Source organism: Anticarsia gemmatalis, chromosome 23, assembly GCF_050436995.1.
Source record: "Anticarsia gemmatalis isolate Benzon Research Colony breed Stoneville strain chromosome 23, ilAntGemm2 primary, whole genome shotgun sequence".
In the NCBI taxonomy this organism is placed as follows: domain Eukaryota; kingdom Metazoa; phylum Arthropoda; class Insecta; order Lepidoptera; family Erebidae; genus Anticarsia; species Anticarsia gemmatalis.
Window position 1 is genome coordinate 7626486 of NC_134767.1, and position 23392 is coordinate 7649877.

The 23392-nt window shown below is 36.8% G+C and overlaps 1 protein-coding gene across 1 annotated transcript in view; it reads left to right on the forward strand.

The window, feature by feature from the left end:
* Window positions 1-23096, forward strand: part of LOC142983017 (uncharacterized) — a 56805-nt gene extending 33709 nt beyond the window's left edge. Inside the window, exons 2-3 of the mRNA XM_076129781.1 lie at window positions 16643-21337; window positions 21482-23096. Coding sequence (XP_075985896.1) covers window positions 16643-21337; window positions 21482-22399 — 5613 coding nt within the window. The 3' untranslated portion in view covers window positions 22400-23096. The remainder of the gene's footprint in view (window positions 1-16642; window positions 21338-21481) is intronic.
* The last annotated feature ends 296 nt before the right edge of the window (window positions 23097-23392 follow it).

A 23392-nucleotide genomic window follows, 5' to 3' on the forward strand; every position in this document is an offset into this window, starting at 1 on the left:
TATGTGACGCAAGCGAAATTGCGCGGGTTAGCTAGTAGGGAAATAAACTTTGAAAACGTGCGAAGCCGCATTATCTAGCTCATGTCTAATTTAGATGACGATCATCATAAAATAGATTTTAAACCATCTAATTTACGTTTCAATTACATCCTCACATGAAAACCATAAAATTTCACGCCGTCCCACTTTGAATAACCGTATCCGTGATCTAACTGCAGTATATAAATCTATCTACCGAGAGTTATAGATAGAACCTGTCGAGACGACCTAGTTTAGCGGCGGTAATACTGAAATTTACTTCTATAAATAACTTGATTCAACGAGAGAGAGCCTTAGGCAAAATTACGATGGTATTTAAAATAAGTTAAGCAATGGTGTCTAGCTTTGGATTTTGATGGGTGTACAATAGCGATAGTTAATTTCGGTGTCACTTTATATACTATTTTACCTAAGAACCCTTGATAATTACGTATATCTTATGACTAAGTTATGTAATCCGAAGTTTAGAACTAACTATTGATAGAACTAGAATGTTCTCATCTCCTAATTGTTAGTGATCTATACAAGTGATTAATTTCTCATGTTATTCAGTGATGTCTACATAATGTACTATAAGAAACGCTAACAGGTTCTTAATTAACTTTAACTAAAGAGAAACGCAGTCAAATATCTACAACGCGAAGGGAATTTAGTATTTACTGATATCTCAATTATCAAACCTTAAATCACTCTCTTATAAGGAAAAGTATAAGATAAGAACATCCGGCTTTCCAACAAAGATTTTAGAATCGATAATATAATCGATTGACTCAATCGAGTCACCGACAATCGATAATCGAGGATCTAGAATTGTAGATTGAGAAAATGGCGTGCACGCAATTCATTAAGTGTGGTTTTCGTGATGAGAATTTATCTTCTGCTTCTCCCTTTAAAAGGTTTTAGAGATCTTATGTCAAGTTCGGATTTCCACAATCGTTAGAATTACAATACTTACTTAAAGTGTAATCAGTCTTATTTAATTTGATAGCTGTAACATTCCAAATTCGACAGACTTTAGTAGAATTTCAATCTTTTAATTATCTTTTTATGGCGCTTTACGTATTTAGTTTTCGTTGAATTTTATCGTTATCAATATTTATAATGTTGTCTCTTATTTATTCCAGGTAAGACCACATGCTGAATGCAGAAATCCCCATAAAGTGCTACCTTTAAGTAATAGCCAGTAAGTTATCAAAAGCCTTAACTTGCGCAAACAACACTTTTCACTCAATTTTAAAACGCTCTCCCGGCCGTCATTCGGCACGATTCTTTGAACACTAGCCAACGAAAAATCGTAACAAAATCAAATCAATTATTTATTTAGGTCAAATGCTGACACTTATGATCAGTCAGTCATGATACAGAGAGTGAATCTACTGCCAGTTCGGAAGGTAGGTAATGAGAATAGCTAGCAAGAAACGTGTAAAGGTATGATTTAAAACAGAACCATAACCTTGTACTTAACAAAGTCTAAAAACATTCTAAATAGGGTGGCCAGATCCAGGCTGATAATTGCCGGGACATTCCTGAGGTCACGAACGGAAGCCGAATTTTGATTTCCAGTCCGAGACTACATTTATAAGGAATTTATAACTTAATAGAAACATTACTTTTTTCATTCCGGGACAACAAAGTGAAATTACGGGACACGGGACAGCATGGAAAATTTCGGGACAATCCCGGAAATCCCGGCCACCTGGCAACCCTAATTCTAACTAAGCATTAAAAACTTATTGATTTATAAACACGATCATATGACATTAGCGATTACTCATATCTGTAGCAATCTGTAGCAAGTGCCAGTTTGTAGAGCATTTTCAATTAAATGTTGCAACTCGTTGCTTGCAAGTTGAAAAACAGGATTTTAATTTCCAGAGATGGTGTAAGATTGAGAGTTAGAGTTTTATCATACTAATAAAATAAATGCGAAAGTTTGTGAGAATGTTTGTTACAATGTCAGGCAAAAACGACTAAAAATTTCGGTGAAACTTTTCAGTATTATAACCTAAACATCAAAATAACACAGGCTATAATAATTTTACTTAAATTTCACGCAATCGTAGTTCTGCAGGGCCTGGGTTAGCTAGTTTGTACGCGCTAATCTCTGAAACTACTGGATCCGATTTTCATATTTACACAAGTCCAAAAATCATATCATTTATTCATTTAGGGCAAATATTTATACTGGCGATAGTTAGGGCAATAAGTAAAATTGACTTTCTTTAAACAGTATAAAGGTACACAGATGAATGAAACATCGTTGTATCGGTTATTGAACGGTGTTATATTGTTTGTTTGATCTCGGTGTCGTGTGCCACAATGTGTGTCGGAAGCACCGGCTCTGGTGTCCGTGCATTAGTTCGTAAGCAACACGATCGATACTTAATTACTGTTTGGACTGCTTTACATACTTAAGCCTGTTTCTCATGGGAGCAGACTGAGAAAGAACTAGCATTTCTCGTAGCCTGTTATAAGTAATTAGTAGTAATCACCTCCTTAATACAAAAATTGCCAAAGAGTATTAAATGCAATAAGAATTTATTACTGCTGTGGCGGAGTGGTTTAGGTCGCCACGCCGTTATCATTACGTTGGGAGGTCGTGGGCTCGATTCCCGGAAACACAGAACACGGAACAATTATATGTGCGATCCACAAACAATGTTTCTTGTCTGGTTGTACTTTGTGTCCGTTGTTTGAATGTTTGTAAATATCCGCGCGACAAAAGAGCAATTCTTAGTGCGGGAGTTGTTTTCTATATCCTAAAAACTAACTGGACTGAAGGTTTACGATACTTTTTTAAAATTAGTTGCCCGACGTTAAGACCTGTTAGCAATTTAGCAAACCGTGGTAGTTCAAGAACTTTACTAGTTTTAAGTATTCATTGCGACTGGTCAATCAGTTCTCGAGTTCAAAGCTATACATTACCAGGTTTAAAACTCTCTACTCTTCGTACTTACAATAGTCGTGTACAATTGTAAATAGCCGCTAGTAATCACTGCCTTTGTGAGTCAGAAGCAGTACTGATTGGACACGAACAATATGGACATTGTACATGCATCACGCAAGTTTCACCACTTCTGGAAAACTTCTTCAGGTGGAATTTTGACAGCTGTTTTTATACATCCAGGAGTTTCTTGACCCGTGGCTGTCCCATTGCTAGGCATGGGTCCCTTTTCCGATCGAGTATGAACTTATTAAAACAAAAAATTCGGACCTCAATCTTATCACTTCAGTAACACTTCAAAAATATATTATTTTTACATTGTCTTCTAGTTAGGTACTACATCTTCTGTGATAATAATTAAAAAAAATATAATAATTTTCGTTTAAGTAATATGTAGGTATGCTTAATGTGTGCTTAATATTTGCATGTCAGTTTCATAACAAAATATGTGATGTCAACTAATTTATTTTGTAAACCACCTCCTGTACCATATTTTCTGCAAATTAATATAATTTAAATTTATAAATAAAGGACACCATTTACTGTTGATACATTAACTAACAGTTTATAAGAATTAAGGCTTCCTTTCAGGATATACATAATTATCTTAAAATCTAGACTTCCGTCACAGTCTAGACAAAGACCTACATACTTGTTCTCAGGCCATGCAATACAATTATTATTTTATATCATTAACACTAATTACAACCTTCCTGCAAACTAAATAGCCACTCAAGAAAGACATTTTCAAAATCTAAGAACAAAAGTTTTACAACATATTTAACCACTTAACTGTCTGTTTACACCTATAGGTGTGACCCTGAGGTGCAAATAGAAATTAAAAAAAAATATTTTCGACAACTCACACACGGTCATTTGAATCCAAACTAAGCAGAGCTTGTACTATGGTAACCAAATAACTGATAAACAGACTTATATTCTTCTAAATACATACTTATATAGATACATTAACATCCAGGCTCAGAACAAATACTCGTGCTCATCACACAAAGATTTGTCCAGGAAATATAGAGAATTTATAGAGGTAAATGAAATACACCCGCGTTTCGCCGTTAACAATTTTTGTCTCATGTAATAGGGGGCGAGCGTATTGCGATAGATGTTATGACCCAGGCTAAGAAAGAATTTTGATCAATTTCCAAGGGAATAAAATAGGGGTTGAAAGTTTGTATGAAAATTCTGTCCTAAGTCACAAACCACGCGGACGAAGTCACGGGTAAAAGGTAGTGTAATATAGATCAGTAAGAGACCATATCCGAGCTGGAATCGAACCCGGAATCTCGTGGTTGGCAGTCCAATACACTACCGACCGCGCCACAGAAGTAGTTACAGTATTACGTAACAAAGTCAAACCCATTCACTCGCACTCATTATTTCATCAATACATTTAAATACACTGCCGACCAAAAAAAGAGCCGCTTTAAAAAGACTACAACTACCATGTAAACACTGCAGGCCAAAAATACTTACCAACTTTCACTGGAGTAAATGACTTGAACAAAGAGTGTGTCTTTACTAGACAGTTGTCCATTGTTGCCGGCAGGTGGCGTAATATAGGTCAGTGTATTGTGAATCGAGGTAATTTTGAAGAAATATTTATGCAAATGATCTGTTTGTTATGTAAGATTATTATCCTAGCTAATTTAATGTGTGGAAGACATTTTTTACGCTTTCATAGGGAAGTATAATGTTGTAATGTAATTTATTTTGTACTGATCATTTTCAATTTCCATGCAATTCCCTATTTTCCTGATGTTTATTAAAAAAAATATTAATAAGAGATCTAATATGAAATAACCTATAGTCCCGTATTAATAACATTGCTTATTTTTTAGTTACCTACTCTACGTTGAATTAAAAACAGTTTTGACCTATGAATAATTATGATAAGTACAGCCGTAAAAACCATGACTTTTAAAGCTTCAAAGCACTTGGCTTAACTATCAGTACGTGACCACTTGTAAAACAAACTCTATGTTAATGAACTATCGGGAAACTTAACTAACTATGGCCCTTTTTAAGTAAGTCTTTCTTAACCAATACGTACTAATAAATAGGTAACTATTAAAAGTAAAAAAGTACAAAAGTAAATCAATGTTACGTAAATATTTATGGATTTAATATCCGAAATTCATTACTGAAAAGAGGAAGCAATAAATTTTACAGTAAATTATATTTTGCATTACAAAATTCTGTACCAAAAAAGTAATTTTAATAATAAATTTGCAGAATATATTGCACAAAAGCAGGAAAATGATAATATAACACTATTAAACGCACTAATAAAATTGCAAGCACCAATAAACTAGCGTAAAATGGTTCCTTCACTACATTAAGACATATCCATTAATCGCAAACGACATAATTTAAGCAGAATTACAACAAAAATTAAATAATAATGTAAGTAAATTACGTAAAACCGAACGCACAGAAGTGGGTAAACAACGATACACGTTCCGTTCCACGCTATGCAACTATTGCCCGAGATACTCAACCGCGCATGTCACTTTACACGGCCTGCACTGCACGTTATGAATTCATTTTTTCCACTTCAAAACAGATTTTAATCAGAATCACTTGTAAATGGAAATCTTTGAATAAAATACTGGTTAATTGCGTGTTTTGGAGTTAAATGAATGCTGTACTACTTGTTAATTGTATTTAAGGTTTTATGATGATATAAAAGGGTTGTGTGATACTTTTTCTTGGTTTAATGTGTAATTTTATGAATGTGGCATACATTTTTGACCGGATTAAGATTGAGATTTGCGACATGAAAGGATGGTGTCAATTATGCTTCTCCTGTGTTGTGCATACGCTTGAAATTAATCTTAGGCTTATTCTATAAATATGTAGATCATTTCTTCCTAGCCGCTCTAATAGTTTGGGACATCATCAAAATAATAGATAATGAAGTCTAATTAAAAAAATGATATTAGATAGCTGACTGCGACTCTACTTCTAGCCACTACCACTCTTGTAATTAATCAGCAAAATTCGCGAAGCAAAATATTTGCATCTATAAAATTACAGTTCTGCAGATCTTTTTTATGCTTCAATGACATTGATATAACCATCATAGTGTGATAATAGGCTGGTAAAAACCATAAGACCTTTGATTTACTTCTAAGCAAGTAAAGTACTCCAGTTTTTATCTGTTAACCACTATAAGTTTTTTTATGAGTAAAACCTTGAGCCTACCGTGACATAATACAAAAATAACTTAATTGTATACTACTCCTACGTAGTAAATAGGAGTTAAGTACCGCGCGATTATCGACATAACATTTGATCGATATTCAAACTTGTTATCCCATCAATAATTACATATTTGTTTATTACTTATTTGATGAATGCATGTTATAAAAAACCACTGATTTTATTGAAGACCAGAATCTAGGCTTACAGCAGAGTCCCAGTTCCGAAATGACATATCATTTTTTTATTAAAAAACCGAACTTTATATATTTAACAATCAATTAAAGCTGCAGTAACAAGACCTATAAAGTGAGGTCATTAACTCCAAAATCAGAAGCAATTTTTAAATTAATTACTTACTTGGTAATTTCTGCTAGTTTGAAGGTACCCACTACCAAAGTTTTTCGAAACAGTAAACCCAATTAAACGAGAAGTCGTCTTCAATCCTAATAAGCGGTGGTAATTCGAATGCTAACTAGCAATCTAGTACATTAGTAGCGCAATAAACCATGATCGAGAACATCGTGACTTCAGTTTCGACACGATACCGCGCAATATGGTTCCCAGTGGGTTTGCATGTCACATGTATCGTATTAAACTACTGGCTTCTGCCCGCGACTTCGTCCGCGTGATGCAATTTCCTGAGGTAGAAAGTATCCTATGTGATAATCTAGGCTATAAACTAACCGTGTATCAAATTTCATTACAATCAGTTCAGTCGTTTTGGCGTGATTGAGTAACAAAGATCCATCAAAACTTTAGCTTCTATAAAAAAGAGACTTTTTCCGATGGACTGAAATATCGCAATAAAATTAGGGAATAAAATCATTCTTGGGCAGGGGCCCAAGAATAATCTATCGTCACAAGACGGCTTATGACGATAGACGGTTCACGAAATCTATTTATACCTATAGTACGAAAACTTAGCAGAGAGTCTTGGCATGCACGATTCATTTAGATTACAATTCAACATTTTGCGTATTTAAAGTAACTGTATCAAACAAGCCATCGATACCTGCAAGTAACTGACGTCCTAAATTTTGTATACCTTCGTCCAGCCGCAAACATTGCATTCAAGGATCTCTCCTAGATTGTTACCCTCTAATTCATAAACACACTATAAACCTATTTTAGTTAAAAAGCTACTATAACATGTCTTCTCTTTTTCATTTCGCTAAGGAGTGAAAGAAACTAAACACATTATAAGCCTTTCATAAACTTCATATATTTTTATGAATAAGAGGGTATGACTATAGACGTCTTCTCAGCCTAATTTATTCCCTGAACTTCAAAACCCCATATCCAACATCCGCAATTAACTCAGAAACCAAACACATCCGTTGTTAAACTAATTTAAATACACGTTAGCAGGCGGGTGGCGAGACAATCTAATGAGAAACTGTATACATTATTGCATTAACAACGAAATATTGCACGGTTGACTGATCCATGTGAATGAACTAAGGAATGAGACACGCATATCACGCTAAGATTGTTGACAGAAATACATAACTGCAAGCGATTTTTTTGCAGGTTTGTGTGCGTGTGTAGTAACGAGGTCTCGGGTTCGATTTTCGTTATTTCTGTTGGAATGTTGAAGTAGATTTTTTTACGTCATTTTTGTTAATTTGGCATAACAAGTGATTAAGCTAATGATATTTAAACCATACACTATTTACATTACTTATACCAAGATTCTAAGTGAGAAAGTATTTTTGAATGGTTTGCTTTCACTGCTAAACCGCTGAACCGATTTTCATCAATTCCGTAGAGACAGTTGAAGATCCGGAGACAAACAGGGTCAGATATCCTACTAATAATATAAGTAAATGCGAAAGCTTGTGATGATGCATAGATGTATGTATGTTAGTTACACTTTCACGAAATAAGTACTGAACGGATTTTAATGAAATTAAGTACATTGATAGCTTACTAGCTGGCCAAGGATAACACATAGGCCTTTAACCACGGAAAATCCTTTCACGCGAGCGAATACGCAGTAAGAAGTTTGTAGTATATAAAACAGTTAATATCTAATATACCTATTGCACTAAACAGCACTAAACTCTTACACGCAGATATTTATTACAAACTATTACATAGAGTGTACAATATTAGTATTACAAGTAAAACCATAAAAGTGAGCTTTCCTCCACAGTTGCGGTGTAACTATCATTATGTGAAACCGCCGATACTTTCACTTGTACGCTGTAATGACAGGGATAATGTTTGTTTTGTCATCTAATACACGTCATTTGAACAGATATATGTACATACAAACATACATACTCAATGATATTAAGTAAATAATAAGAACAGCTAGAGAAATACGCGAAAACGCGATTGAAATTTAAAGGTTACAATACCTTATCAAATCTGTTCACGCGACATCGATCAAATTGCATAGACTAACCCTCTTTTATTCATAATCACACTATAAACCTATTTTAGTTAAGAGACAACTATATTATATTTTCTCTTTTTCGTTTCGCTGAATGAGTGAAAGAAACAAAACTCTTCATAAGCCTTTCATAACTTCATATATTTTAATGAATAGGAGGGTTAGTATACAATATATATAAGTACATAAAAAAAAATATCACACTACTACCCCTCTGGAACTCTGGTGGTATATCAGAAGCACAAACCTGAAAGTCTACGGGTATATACACGTTGCGTTATTTTACCACGCACGAGAAAATATTACAGGAAAAGTTAAGGAACTAGTTTTGGTTTGGCATCTAAGATTCTCCATATTATTATAGTTCCTGAAAGTAAAGTCACTTTCGGGAACTATATGGTAAATCAAAGACCCACCCGAAGCCAAAAAGCACCTACGCATATACTATACTATAAAGCACTAGTATAGTCAACTTAGTAGTCAAAACGACTTCCAAATAAACTAATTCGATAACTCAATAGAGTACAAAACAGTAGACCTGCCATCTTTTATGCAACATTAGCCATCAGTGCTGGCCATAAGCCATTCATTAAGTAACTAAATGTGTTCTATTACCATATTAATTGACAGTTACTTTCGTTTCACGAGGTTAGATTCATTGAAGCACTGGACAATGATAGATTAATAATAGTATAGGATCCCGCTGTACATGAACCTTCACCGATCTACATAATATATTTTTTATCAAATAAAATATGTCAATAAATATATTCCAAACGGGTTGTCTACAAAATTTTCGTACAAAAAGGTTTTTTTTTACTGGTTTGGTAAATGAACTAATTCCATTTCAATCCAAAATATGAGATCTAACTTGCACCGGTTGTGAAGGGAAATAAATAGTAGGTCAGTCATAAATAGTAGTAAGTAAATCAACCTAACGTTTGTATATTCCAAAGGTTTTATATTTTGATAATTAGCCATTAACTGCTTTTACCCTAAAAGCAAAAAGCATTTAATTATTAATTAATTATACTTTAGACTGAATTTCTTAGACAACCCATCCGCAATATATTTATTGACAAGTTTTATTTGTTCAAAAATATCTTTCATCAAGTAACCACATCGGCGAAGGTTGTTGTATTGCGGGATCTTAGACTATAAAGTGAATTATTTTTGTTAAACGAGACCGGTAGTGAAAAACTAATGTCTAGATGATTTGATTTGTTTGTTTTGTTCGTGCCGCCTTCTGGTAGTCTTAGCAAGTTGTTGACTGGGTGCATCGACTTGGAAACAGCTGGTATGGACTGCCTCCGTAGCGCAGTGGTTAAGGTTGTCATGCCGCTACCATTGCGTTCGGTTCGATTCCCACACGGTTTTTTTTTTGGGTTCTGGTTGTACCTACTTTGTTCGTTGTTTGTATGTTTGTAAAAAGTGATCAAAATCTATAACTTACTCTTATATCTAGCTCAATTACACATAAAATCTTTACTAATAATATCCAAATCATAGATAGCACCAGGGGCTGATACTCATTTGGAGGAAGCCTTGAGGAGTTCGGGGGGAAGGGTATAAATAGTAAGGGTTATACATATCCTGGGAAAATGGTAAAGAAGTTATCGGTGTCCTAGTATCGCAAGAAAATTATATTTTTGCTGGCATCTTGAATGCCCAATAGAAATATCCATGGGAGGATAAACTAACGGGAAGGAATTTTTCGAGAATTTAGAAATTGATACAGCAATTATATCCGTTGGAAACCTTGCATGGCGGAAACTTCTGTTTTAAAAAGTAATTCCCGATATGTTATATTTATTACTGTATTACACATATAATAATATATATTATATAGGTACGAAATGTGGGTATAGTTTCTTCATAGCCTACAATAAGTGTAGTCAGTATGTCAGTGATGAACTTTCTCGCCAGTACATAACGTATTCTAACGCACAAGCACCAATTAGCATCGAGAGGAAAGTACATTAGCCACAATACGACACGTTCAATTACCCCTCGTGTCATGTGCCGCAAGTTATAAGCTTTTCACCTAAAAGATTTATGACTTATTTTGTGCAAGCCGTCATGGAAACTGGCGTGTAAAATAAGAAAAATTTGCTCTGGGTTTCCTATTTTATACTTAGTGCCTTTCAAAAGTATGCTTCGCATCCGGGAGGTTTGGTACACTTTACTTCATCTCTTGCTTATTTGATCTTCTTTTCTTAAACCAGAAGTAGCTGGTAGCTACGTAGTCAACTAGTCAAGTTCCAAAATTAATCTACTTAATATCCTCCTGGGCATCTTTCGAAGTTTTTACTGAAACCTAAAGCTGCTACACACACTTTGAATCACACAAATATTGAGAACCAAAACCTATAGTACCTATAGTAGGCTAATAAACTTAGTACTACTGTCACAATCAAAATACTGACTAAAATAGTGATCTATCTACGCACAACCCAAAGCACTTAACGGATTGGTATGAAATTTGGCACGCAGTTAAATGTTCTGACGAAGGCACCCGTTGAGAAAGGATTTTGATTAATTTTAACCCCAAAGGGATAAAATAGGGGATGAAATTTTGTATGAAAAATTTGTCCTAAGTTCCAAACCACGTGGACGAAGTCCAAGGCAAAAACTAGTTTAAAGATATACTTCTTACTTTGTCTACTCGCTCCCTCTTCCCTTTATACCACAGCCAAAAGTCTCGGCTTTCCGCCTTACATTAAAGATATTAGATTAATTCAATGCGTCTGTGCAATTGCTGTAGAAATCGATGCGATGTTTGTATCTCAGCGATGTATCGAATAATTTCCACTAAGTATTAATGTATGGACTGAAAACCTATTTGGCAAGAATAACATCGGGCATTTCTAGTGGATCTCATTATGATCTAGGTAGAATCTGACAGCATTATGTCTTACGTCATCAATTTTGACAGTTAATTTACGATGAAATGTATTCTCGCGTAATTATATTTATTCCGTGTTTTAGTCCTACTAAAATGATTTTCGAAATAAAGTTCCCTTTGTAAGTAGCCTTGAGTCTTCAACTATCTTCCATGCTGCATTTGCCACCGAGCGGTCCTGCTGTTTTAGTTATGTAAGCGTAACAAACAAACAGAAAGACAGATGTTAGCATTTATGGTATCAGGTACAAAAGCAAAAAGTTGTAAACACTTTATAAAATTGCTCCACAACAAAACACAACTAATTATGTATTCGGAACGTGCAAACTGGTAGTTAATCGTTGCGCTTTGCACCAATTACTATCATCTAGATTGTTATACAATGTACAGTAACTACTAACTACTAACCACACGGTTACTTGACCACTACTATCAGCAATCAGTAAACCCGTAAATCGGCAGAGGCGCCCGTAGCCAGTTGCGCTCACCGGTCGGTAAACTATCTGTGGGTTAAGCAACCCTTGGCGCGGTCATTCCATAGATGGATGACCACATAGTGGCATTTGAACTGGGCGTCTCCGTGCTTCGGAGGGCACGTAAAAAGTCGGTCCCGGTTGTTGTCAATTAAGATAACAGTCGTTAAGCCACGTCTAAGGCCTTTCGGGCTGATCTGACTAAATCAGCAATGTAAGTACTACATATATGGTCTTTTACAAGCATTATTAATATGTTCTGTTGCGCGATTCTCTACCATAGACTATCTACAACCGGCTAGATATCTAGATTTTGTATAAAAATCTAATTAGCGCCTCTAGTCGGCTCCGAAAGAACTATTTTAGCATTACATTTTGAAAGTCAAACTCACGATACTCGACAGTACCGACTGTACAGAATTGCGTAACAGGGCGTCCTCCCCCAGCGTTTCTATTTACTTCCGTACAATTTTATATCGTTAATAAATAAATAAATTTAACCCATTACTGTCCCACTGCTGGGCAAGGGTCTCCTCCCGTAATGAGGGAGGGGTTAGGCCTTGAGTCCACCACGCTGGCCAAGTGCGGGTTGGGGACTTTGCATGCCCTCAATAAATGTACATATTTAACAAATTTTAGGCATGCAAGGTTTCCTCATGATGTTTTAGTTCACCGTTGGAGCATGCGATAATTATTTCTAATGCACACATAACTTCGAAAAGTCATTGGTGTGTTGCCCCGGGTTCGAACCTGCGACCACTTGCGTGGGAGGTATCAACTTATACCACTCGGCTATCACTGCTTTCTTCTATATCGTTATTAAAGAATTTTTACCTAACATTTTACATACAGTGTAGCAATACATTACGTTTGTTTCTCATTGTCTATTTATCAACTAGTGGCTATTCCGGTCAAAACAATAAACAGAACTTGAAAATATGTAATCCGGTATTAACACATACAAGACAAGTCGGTCAACTGATAAATAACATTATTAATTAACGCTATTTATATTAAATTATATAACAATTATTGCAATTATACATAAAATATTAACTGGGCTACTTGGTTCCGCTTATGTGCAACCTTGCAAATGCGCTATCGTATAGATTTTCAGTCCCTCTTAGGTATTGAGATTTTAGAAAAAGGGTGTTTAATTGACGATATTTACTTCTATATTCATCCATACTAATATTATAAATGTGAAAGTAACTCTGTTTGTCTGTTACTCAATCACGCCTAAACTACTGAACCAATTTGCATGAAATTTGGTGGAAATATTTTGATACCCGAGAAGGCGAGAAAGGACATAGGCTACTTTTTACCCCGGGAAAATGACGCATTCCCATGGGAAAATTCAGGTGGCGGACGAAGTCGCGGGTATAAGTTATACATAAAAAAATAACTCGGCTACTTGGTTCCGCTCGTGTGCAACCTTGCAGATGCGCTATCGTAAAGATTTTCAGTCCCTTGTATTACCTCTAAGGTATTGAAATTTTAGAAAAAAATGCGTGTAATTGACGTTATTTACTTCTATATTCATACTTAATATCATTGTAGTCGGTTCATTAGTTTAGCTATAAAAGCGTAACAGACAGACGGACAAAGAGACAAACTTTCGCATAAGTATGGATTTCAAAAGAACACACATTGCAGTATCACTTAATGTCAATAAGATTTTCTTGCATCATTTAGATAAGTAATTAACCATTAATAAAATAAATATGTGCACACGTTTATTTAAATTAGAAAGCTGTTTTCGATATTTGGAAATATTTGTTGAATTACAATATTTAAGATTTGAGCACTCACAGAAATTGAGTAAGCAGTGGGATTGAATGCAATGCAATGTTTATTATGATTGTTCAATTTCCAAATTGGGCAACCTTATTTATTCCTCGATTGGCATAATTTCAAGATGGTATAGGTATGTGTATTAAAATAGAGAGACAGTTTGTACCACAATATTTAAGATTTAAGCACTTACAGAAATTGCGTTAGCTATGAGATTGAATGCAATGCAATGTTATTATTATGATTGATCAATTTCCAAATTGGATAACTGGCACCTTATTTATTCCTCAAGTGGCATAATTTCAAGACGGTGTAGGAATGAGTATTAAAATAGAGAGATAGTTTGTACCCTGAAATAAACACATATTTTTCATATCGCGATATCGTTTTCATGCGGACAAAACCACGGGCAGAAGCTTGTCAGCCTTGCCGTTAAAATAGTAAAAAAAGACATCATTAATATTAAGCCTTTTGATAAAAGAGAGGTTATCTACGCAAGCCAAAATACGGTCAACAGTATTTAAATGCTTAACCATTGAAAACTTACTCAACTATCATTAAGCAAAACAACCCCTATCAGAGCAGTCACATATCATTTAAAAGTACATTATGTTGATCAGATAACGCTCCATTGTTACATCATGTAAATAGAAACTATGTAATACATATGTAACAGTTGCATCAACCATGTGAATCTTTACCCATGGTGGTTTATGGTTAAAAAACTTGATTCCCACCGTGACATAATTATAAAGGTACTATCGCAATTATTGTAATGACATCACTAGGATTCTAGATGAGAAAATAGTAAGGCCAGCTACAGCTAAACACTTTTTCTTTTCGGCTAGTTCGGTTCGGCAGTATTTATCGAAGAACAAAACCGACTCAAACTCTCTTATACGGCTTGTGCCGATCTGGTTCATCTACTCATATTTGATTTTCGTGCCCGGCTAGGCCGATGAATGCCTAACTGCATGTGTGTGTGCAGCTCAATTCTAATCTAAAATCATAAAGTTTACAGAAATAAAGTAATATATTCTTTTCTTGATAGAAATAATCTATTTAAACGCAATTATTAAACTAAAAGATCAAAGATTATTGTTCTGGGTCTTGTTCCCTTGTCTTGGTCTTGTTACTTGCTACGATTTCTGTATCCACTTGTTATTGTCTTCCTACCCTAATGATTTTCCCGCAAAATCCCGAGGTTAAATATGATGCAAAAAAAAAAACTTATTTAAAAAAACTGCACAAGTTTAGCATTTAGTATTTCCGAAGTCTTTTCACGTGTTCCCTATGGGGACATCAATCAGTATTCTAACCCAAGCAAGTCCTAAATTACCCAATATTTATTCAAATTACCTACAACCGTGTCAAAATCCACCTTCAACTAATTGCGTCCTAAGGTCAGTGCAGGTATAGCATTAATTAGACGTTTTATTCACCATAGACACGTAGTTTATAGGACTACAGCTGCAGCACATTGGCCTCATTTTGTTGGCAATTTATAAGCTAAGTGATGGCATTGATGCGCCACCAACACTTTTTTATGTCAGAGAACCAAAAGAATTGAACATACTTTGCGAAATTTAAACTGAAAGTCTATCAAAATGATTAACTCCTATGAATACTAAAGAGATTTTTAGATCACTTAAGTTTACCCTTTAATGTAACAAGACGACATTTTATTTACCTAATAGGACTTACTACACTTTATTTTAATGTCATATTTAAGATACTGTCTGTATCGCGAATTTTTATTTCGATTTTCGGTACTATCGAGTATCGAGAGTTTGACATTTGAAACGTATTGCAGAAATAGTTCCCATGCCACCCGCTAGACGCACTGAAACCGATTTTTATACAACATTTATCAATAGCTAGCCGGTTGTCAACAGTCAATAGTGGTAGAGAGTCGTGCTACTGATCTCTTTTGATAATGTCATAAAACAAAACAACTCGTTGAATCTATACTAATATAATAAAGCTGAAGAGTTTGTTTGTTTGTTTGTTTGTTTGAACGCGCTAATCTCAGGAACTACTGGTCCGATTTGAAAAATTCTTTCAGTGTTAGATAGCCCATTTATCGAGGAAGGCTATAGGCTATATATCATCACGCTACGGTCATTAGGAGCGGAGTAGCAAAGAAAAATGTTACAAAAACGGGGAAAAATTCGACCCATTATTTTAAGTGACGCAAGCGAAGTTGCGCGGGTCAGCTAGTTTATTATATTCTCATTTACCTTGCTTGTAAATTTTGCCTAGACTTTGCGTGCAAATTAAAAACCTGTAGTGTTAAAAGATGCTATCGCATATAGCAGTCATAAAACCTTAAGACAATTAAAAAAACAGACACCAAGCATTTTGTTCTATAAATTACGTCGGCAGATAATATCGTACTGTTAGCGCCTAATGTTTTGTTTGTTATACGTTTTTCTCATAGTATTGTACAATACTAACGATTAGCATGCAACACATTGTGAGGAAAAAACTCACAGACTTTATAACAATCTTGACCTGCGCAAATTGTCTTTTGAATGCATAGTACTTGTTGTTAATGATACTAAATGTGTTAAACGTTGGCAATCAAAATGTCCAAATCTAATAGCATACGAATTTACTGTAAATCTGCTGGTATCGGTAAAAATATGATATTTAGTCATACCATACCATACCATACTATAGTATACGAAACATAGGTATATTTACTATTTTACACTCTAAAAACTGAGGACTGGACAGAGAAGCTTTTTGGGCTTATAACTTGACTGAGACTTGAGAGGATAAATTCAAGATCTTTATACGACGGTCTGACAAAAACCTTGTCACATTAAAATTCATCAATATTAACGCATATATTTTCCTCATTTCAGATGGCGCACAGTACCGTGCACCGCTTAGCCTGCCTGGTGTCACTCCTGGCCGTGACGTCAGCAACGAAAGAACAATCGAGATGGTCCCGCCAGCTCAGCACTTACACGTCAGACATCAGCGACTGGGTCCCACTCCGCGGGCCTATAGACAGAGAACCAGAATTACCACAACAACCGCAATTAAAACGACAAGCTGTTGCTGAACCCAGAATACTGACAGAACCGTTCCCTGGTCTTCCAAGACCGACAGGCTTCAGTGCAGATGCTTTCTCATCGAGAAACTACTTCAATACTCCGGCAAATAGACAACTGTATCTTCAGTCTGTGCCTTCGGTTCCATCCGCTCCTCAGAACTTCTTATCTGATCAAGGGTTTGGACAGAGCATCCGATTCGGCCTGCAGCAAGCCAACTTCCCATTGAGCCAAGGTTTCGTCGCTCCACCTTTCGGTTACGAGAACGTTCCCCAGCAGCCAGCCCGACCACAAGTGATACCTATGAACATGAATCAAGTCAGCTTCCAGCAACCTTCCGGTATACCTTTGTCTGTGCAAGCAAAACCATTCTTGACTCAGCCACAGAAAACTAAATTAGATGCCCCAAAGTTTGTTGACGGGTACCGCGCCGAAAATGCCAGTAATGAATTCGCTTTCGCTGCTAAAAAGAAGCCTCAATCTTTGCAAAAGATCAAGTTTGATAGCGTGGAGAAAGTCAAAACAGATATTATTCCACAACACTCAAAGAACGAGAGAGGAGAGGAAGTACAGTTGCTGTATGTACCGTTAGAACAATTGAACAGAGGCCAGTTCAACTTCAGAAGTCCGTTGACAACATCTCAGCTGGTGAACTCGGAGTTGTATTCTCAAAGTCTTCCTAGACCTAACCCGGGAAAACCTAGCTTCTTGAACGATTATCAGAATACGGCCATGAAGCACCTCGACGCTTTATCTGGTCCCAAATACTTCGCAGACTTCAATGCGCAGTTAGACCAGACGTCCAAATTCACCACGCTGACTACACCTTTCGCAACTCACGCACCGACGACTCCAAAACCTAAAAAACTGAAGCCACATCAGCCACCACTCGCTATTTTTACAGCCAAAGAAGCAAATAAAAATGTTCCCGTGAAAGTCGGAGATGTTCTATCGTCTTTGAAGAATGCAGACACGATCGCCGTATTAGACGCTGTCAATCCTTTGAACGCACCGAAAGTTTTCATCGGACCTTCCAATTTGCCTCCGCCAGAGAACTACGTAAAATTCGAGCTACCATACTTGTCTAACATTGAACATACCGACAATAAGCTAAAACAATTGCCTTTCTTCGTCGCTCCTTTGAGTTACAACACTCCTAACGGCTTCGCTAAAATTCCTTTCCCATCACCGCATGTGGGTTCTGTGGTAATCAACTCACAGATCAAAGAATCGGCGCAAACAGTCGCACCGCAGTCCACCCAGCCTAAACTCAATGAAAACTATTACTCAGTGACTCCACCTTCGTACAAACTTGAATCAAAGCCAACACAGAAACCGACGTTCAGTTACTACAGTACCGCTGCCCCGAAGACGAAACCACCTCAAAACTATCAGTCTAACTATTACTCATTTGAACCGCAACATGTCTCTTCTCTCAGACCTTCGCAGCCCGAAACGCAGACAGCTCCTCCTAAACCAGGATACTTCCTAACTAACTCTGGTCCTAATTACAACTCGCAAGAGTTCTCCAACTTCCCCTCACAGAACAGATTCAAGTCCTCAGAAGCTATTGACCAGTATAACTTCCAGAGACAACCTGATTATACCACGACATTACGAACGACGACTACAACAAGTACCACGACTAAACCACCATCCACTTACCCGAGTCAGTTGTTGGAAACACACAATCCTTATTCAATAAACCAGGCGTTCCACTTCAGTACTCCATTGGACTACCACAATTACTTCGATGACGTCAAGCAGCCTTACGTCACACCGGGTACCGTTGGACATCCGCCTCCATCCCCTTCACCCACTCCAGCTCCTCCTAGTCCATCAATTCCGGAACAAAAACCTGAGAAAGTGATCACTGAGAAACCGAAATACCACCAACAGTCGTCACAGAGCTACTTGAACAACTACACTCCTGAAATACACTACGATTCGGATCAGAATTTGAAGTACCCTGTGTTCAACACTAATGATTACGTTAGTAAGACTGAAGTGACGTCACAGCAGACTCAACCGACCAATCCTGTTGACAACACCCCGGTTAATAAGTATACCACAAATGCGGATATACCAATTAAATACAGCACGAATGCGGATCCTGCGGTTAACCAATACACTGACATTGAATCTGCAGTGAATAATTACAATACTAATTCATTCAACAATAAATACAACACGAATGCAGACACACAAGTAACAAACTACAAAACAGAAGATAAAACTCAAAACAATTACAATACAAATGTGGACAGTTCAGCTGAAATTTACAAAACTGAATTCAACAATGCAACTCCAGAACCAGAGAAACCTACGGAAGTAAACAACTTGCCAACCGTTTCTGAGGTCGATACACCTCCGAGATACGATGAGTACAATCAGTATAACCAGTACAATCAATATGAACAAGGTTTTGATGGTGGAGAAGCACCTTCATCTTCATCATCGACAACAACAACCACTACTACAACTACTAGAAGGACTCCAATCAGGTCTAGAGGTCGTCCCCGATACACCACCACTCCTCGATCGGACTCCTACGAATCTACTGCTAAAGTAGTAGTTACAAGACGTCCTTTGAGAGAAAGACGACCATTACCGACAAGGCCTAGATATGAACCTAACAAAATCTCTACTGAGAAGCCAATCAGGAAGCCTATCGACTCTAGTGAAAGTACTACGAAGTCATCTAGATCGAGAACCAGGGGACGTATCCATTACAAGGCATCGGATAATGAGGAACTTTATGATAGAAGGAAGACACATAACAGCAAAGAGGAAGACTTGGCCTACGCGAGAGATGTCCTACACCAAAACTACCCTGTTACTTTGATGGAACGCATGAGCACTGTAGACATTGAAGCTATAACTGAACCGACTCCTAGACAATCGTCTTCTAAATCACAAGAACCTGTAACTGAAACCATTGATACAGAGAATGCTTACACCAATGAGAGAGTTTCTATAAGCGAACAAGAAGAAGCGAAAGATACCTCATCACTACCCACGTTTACTGCAAGAAGTACCCTGCCCTCTGATTCCCCTTACGTGCCTAATTTACCATCTACACGTAACGAAGAATACTTCTATCAATCAAGGAGCAGCATTGCACCCGTAGAGGCATCATCTTACGATGAAAGTGTCAACGAAAAGGAGGAGGACATTTACGCGAAACAAACTACTCCTGTTCCAAGATCAGAAGTCAAAGAAACTATTGCGTACGCCACTGAAGCGGTGACAGAACCAAGTGGACCTTATTACTCAGGCAACAACGAATATGCTACCACAAAACAAGAAGAAGCTACTACTGCGCCAGAAGTTGAAGATACGAAAGTTGAAAACCAAGAAAATGATGAATCTGAGGAAGAAGAGAATGTTGTGCAGACCACTCCATCGTACAACCGAGTCCGTGTGCGTCCAGGAGTTATCAGACAATATCATCAAGCATCATCAACTGAATCGTCAAGAGCTAAAGAACGCAGAAGGCCTGCTCAACCAGTAACCTACAGACCAGCCTTCGATAGACGACGAACCACAATGAGGATCGATGAAATCGAAGCTGACTTGAAAACCAAACAAGTACACTCGAGACCTGAACAGGAATACAGGCATCCTGTATACAAACCAGAGCCTACGACAGAATCTTCTGTATCGGCTTCCACGGAGAGTACAACGAAACGTGGCCATTTCCGTCGTAGGAGGCCGACTTATTCTTACTCGACAACATCTACTGAGGCATCAAGTACAAAACGTGTTTACGAAGTAAAGAATCGGTTCAGAGGGCGAAGACCTACTGAGAAGCCGACGGAAAAGCCAGACACACAGACAGAGACGCCTTCATCCACCACCAGGGCTTCGCTCCACAGTAGATACAGCCACAGACCGCGTCTATCAGAAAGGTACAACAAGAAACCTGAACCTGAGGTAGAAGTAGAAGACCAAGACTCCAACTATTCAATCAACAGACCAAAATACGCTGAACCAGAAGTCGATCAATGGTCTCCAAAAATCTCAAGTGATTCATTCAAACCTTACAATCCAAACGATATCGTAGACGAACAGAAAGTAGCTACTACTGAACGTAGGTCAGACAAGGAAAGTGAACTGGATATTATTACAGCTAGGAACGAATATGACGATATTCTTTTGACTGTTACGCCTGCAACTAACAACAGAGCGAATAAGAAGATCCCTGACATTCCACCTACTTTAGAAGCTTTGGTAGAACAGAGTAAGGTTACTAACAGCGACTCGAGCGATACAATGTCGACATTTGAAAGTATGTTGGAAGAAGTAATGAAAAGCTTAGAAGAACAGGACCAGGATGAATATAATACGAATGTTATGAAACACAAAGGTGGTGAGATTGGAGAAATACCACCCGAGAGGATTATATCATCGGGTGACAGTTATGTAGCCAAGTCTACTACGCCTTTAGAAGAAACCACGACTGAGCTGACTACGGGTGATGATGCTCCTCTTCTTGATGAGGTAAGCATTGGGCAACACTAAAAGATACTACCAATGTTTTACTGCTCCTGTTAGTAACTAGATAGTAATGTCATTCATGCAAGCACGTTGTATAGTTATAAGTTGTCTGTTTCTTATTATTATAACATGTTTTTCTCATTACAGGAAGAAAAAGACCGTAAATCCCGCCGTCGAGGTTTCTGGAAGAAAGTGAAAGTCCGTCCAGTGACTGAATCTATCGAGTTCGCCGAGTCCCAGTACTACACGAACACAGTCAACCGCCTCGGACAACCAGTCAACGTGAAAGCAGTACATGAAAAATACGAAAACAATGAAAAACCTAAAGTTACAACTTACAAACCAAAGTTCCAGTTTATTAAAGACCTTTTTACGAGCGATGACGATTCGGACAACGTTGACGTCATACCTACATTAGATATTCATAGGATTAGCTCCAAGGACAATGATAATGATGAAACTCTCGTCAACGCTGAAAGCAAAAGAACAACTGTTTATGTAGAAAAGGAAACACAAACGATTAGTCCTGGGGATCTAGATTTAGGTACAGGCTCTCCAGATCCTACCATTGATGATTTATACCTCACAACTCCCACTGAACCGACTCCTGTAAAAGCCGTTGACAGAACAGACGGTTTCAGTTTCATGGACTATCTCTTCGGAGTGACGTCAGAGGACAGTGAAAACAAATCTTCAGAAACAAAGAACGCAACTACGCCTGAACAAGAAATTCGCATTACAACTGAACAACCTAAACCTAAGATAGTGACGACTGAAAGTGCTTTTATACCTGAAGAGATCACTGATTCTTCAGTAAGCGATATCAATACGAATGTTCCAGAATTCATGGACATCAAAAAAGTTGATCCTATTATAGAAACTAGGACAGAAAAATCTGTTGAAGACGCAACAGTAATTTCTGTTCGTAAGGTAGAAAGTTCATCAGTCTCATCATTCATGGATCCATCAAACGTCCTAAGCACGTCAATGTCCACAGAAATCTCTCACGAAACAGAAATATGCTTTAGAGGCAAATGTATCAAAACTAGCAAAGACATCCTATAAAATCTAAGAAATCTTAAAAATGGTGCTAAAGACTTGTGTTCAAAATAGTGAATTTATGTGTAGACAAGTGACTCGTACGGCTAAGCCCAAGTTTCAAGAATCATCGAAATTGTGCATTCTTTTTTAATTATTTATTAGTATTTTTGTGGATTAGGTTTTCGGTGCGGTGAAATCTTGTAAATAGTATTTTCAGAGGCTCTTTACTTGGTTCCACCTTAGTAAACGTTAATATTAATGAAATAGACTTAAAATTGTTTTACTTTTAAGGTCTGTGGCCACATGCTTTAAGAGTTTACACTATGTAATATAACTTTACGTAGTATGTAATTAAATAAAAGTTAATGTAAGAATATTTTACTATTTTTATACTCAACTTAATGTAAATATGACTGAACAGTTTTGTAACCATTACTTATAAGATTTTCTTATTAATTACTATTTATTTTCCTAGTATAATGATCTACTGTAAGCTAATCTATAATTCTTTACACTTTTAAGAAAATGTTTGTAGCATTTTCGTTTGGGAACAATAATATTAATATAAAAGACAATAATCGTCTCTATATTATGTATGTACATTCTATCCCACCCAAATATATACAATCTTTCTTGTTACTTGTTACCATAAGGCTATCTGTTAAATAACCACTGAATTTGTAACGGTATTAATTAAAAATTAAAAGTATTACCAATAAAAGTTATCTTTTATTTAAAATCCTTGTTTTGCAGCAAGCAAGAGAGTACACATACAACTGACTTTGTTTTAAAGTGAATAACTCTAAAAACTCCACTAAAATAAGTTTACTCGGGTTCGATTCCCAAGTTGAGGGAAGTGCTAATGGTCTTAAACATTTACATTAAATATTTCTCCATTATAGCCCAGAGGTCGGTAACGTGCCAGGTATATTGCAAAAGGCTTGCCCCTAATTACACAGGACTAACAATGTAAATTGCAAAACGTTACAGTTTTCTACAACAGTTCAAATTTAAAGC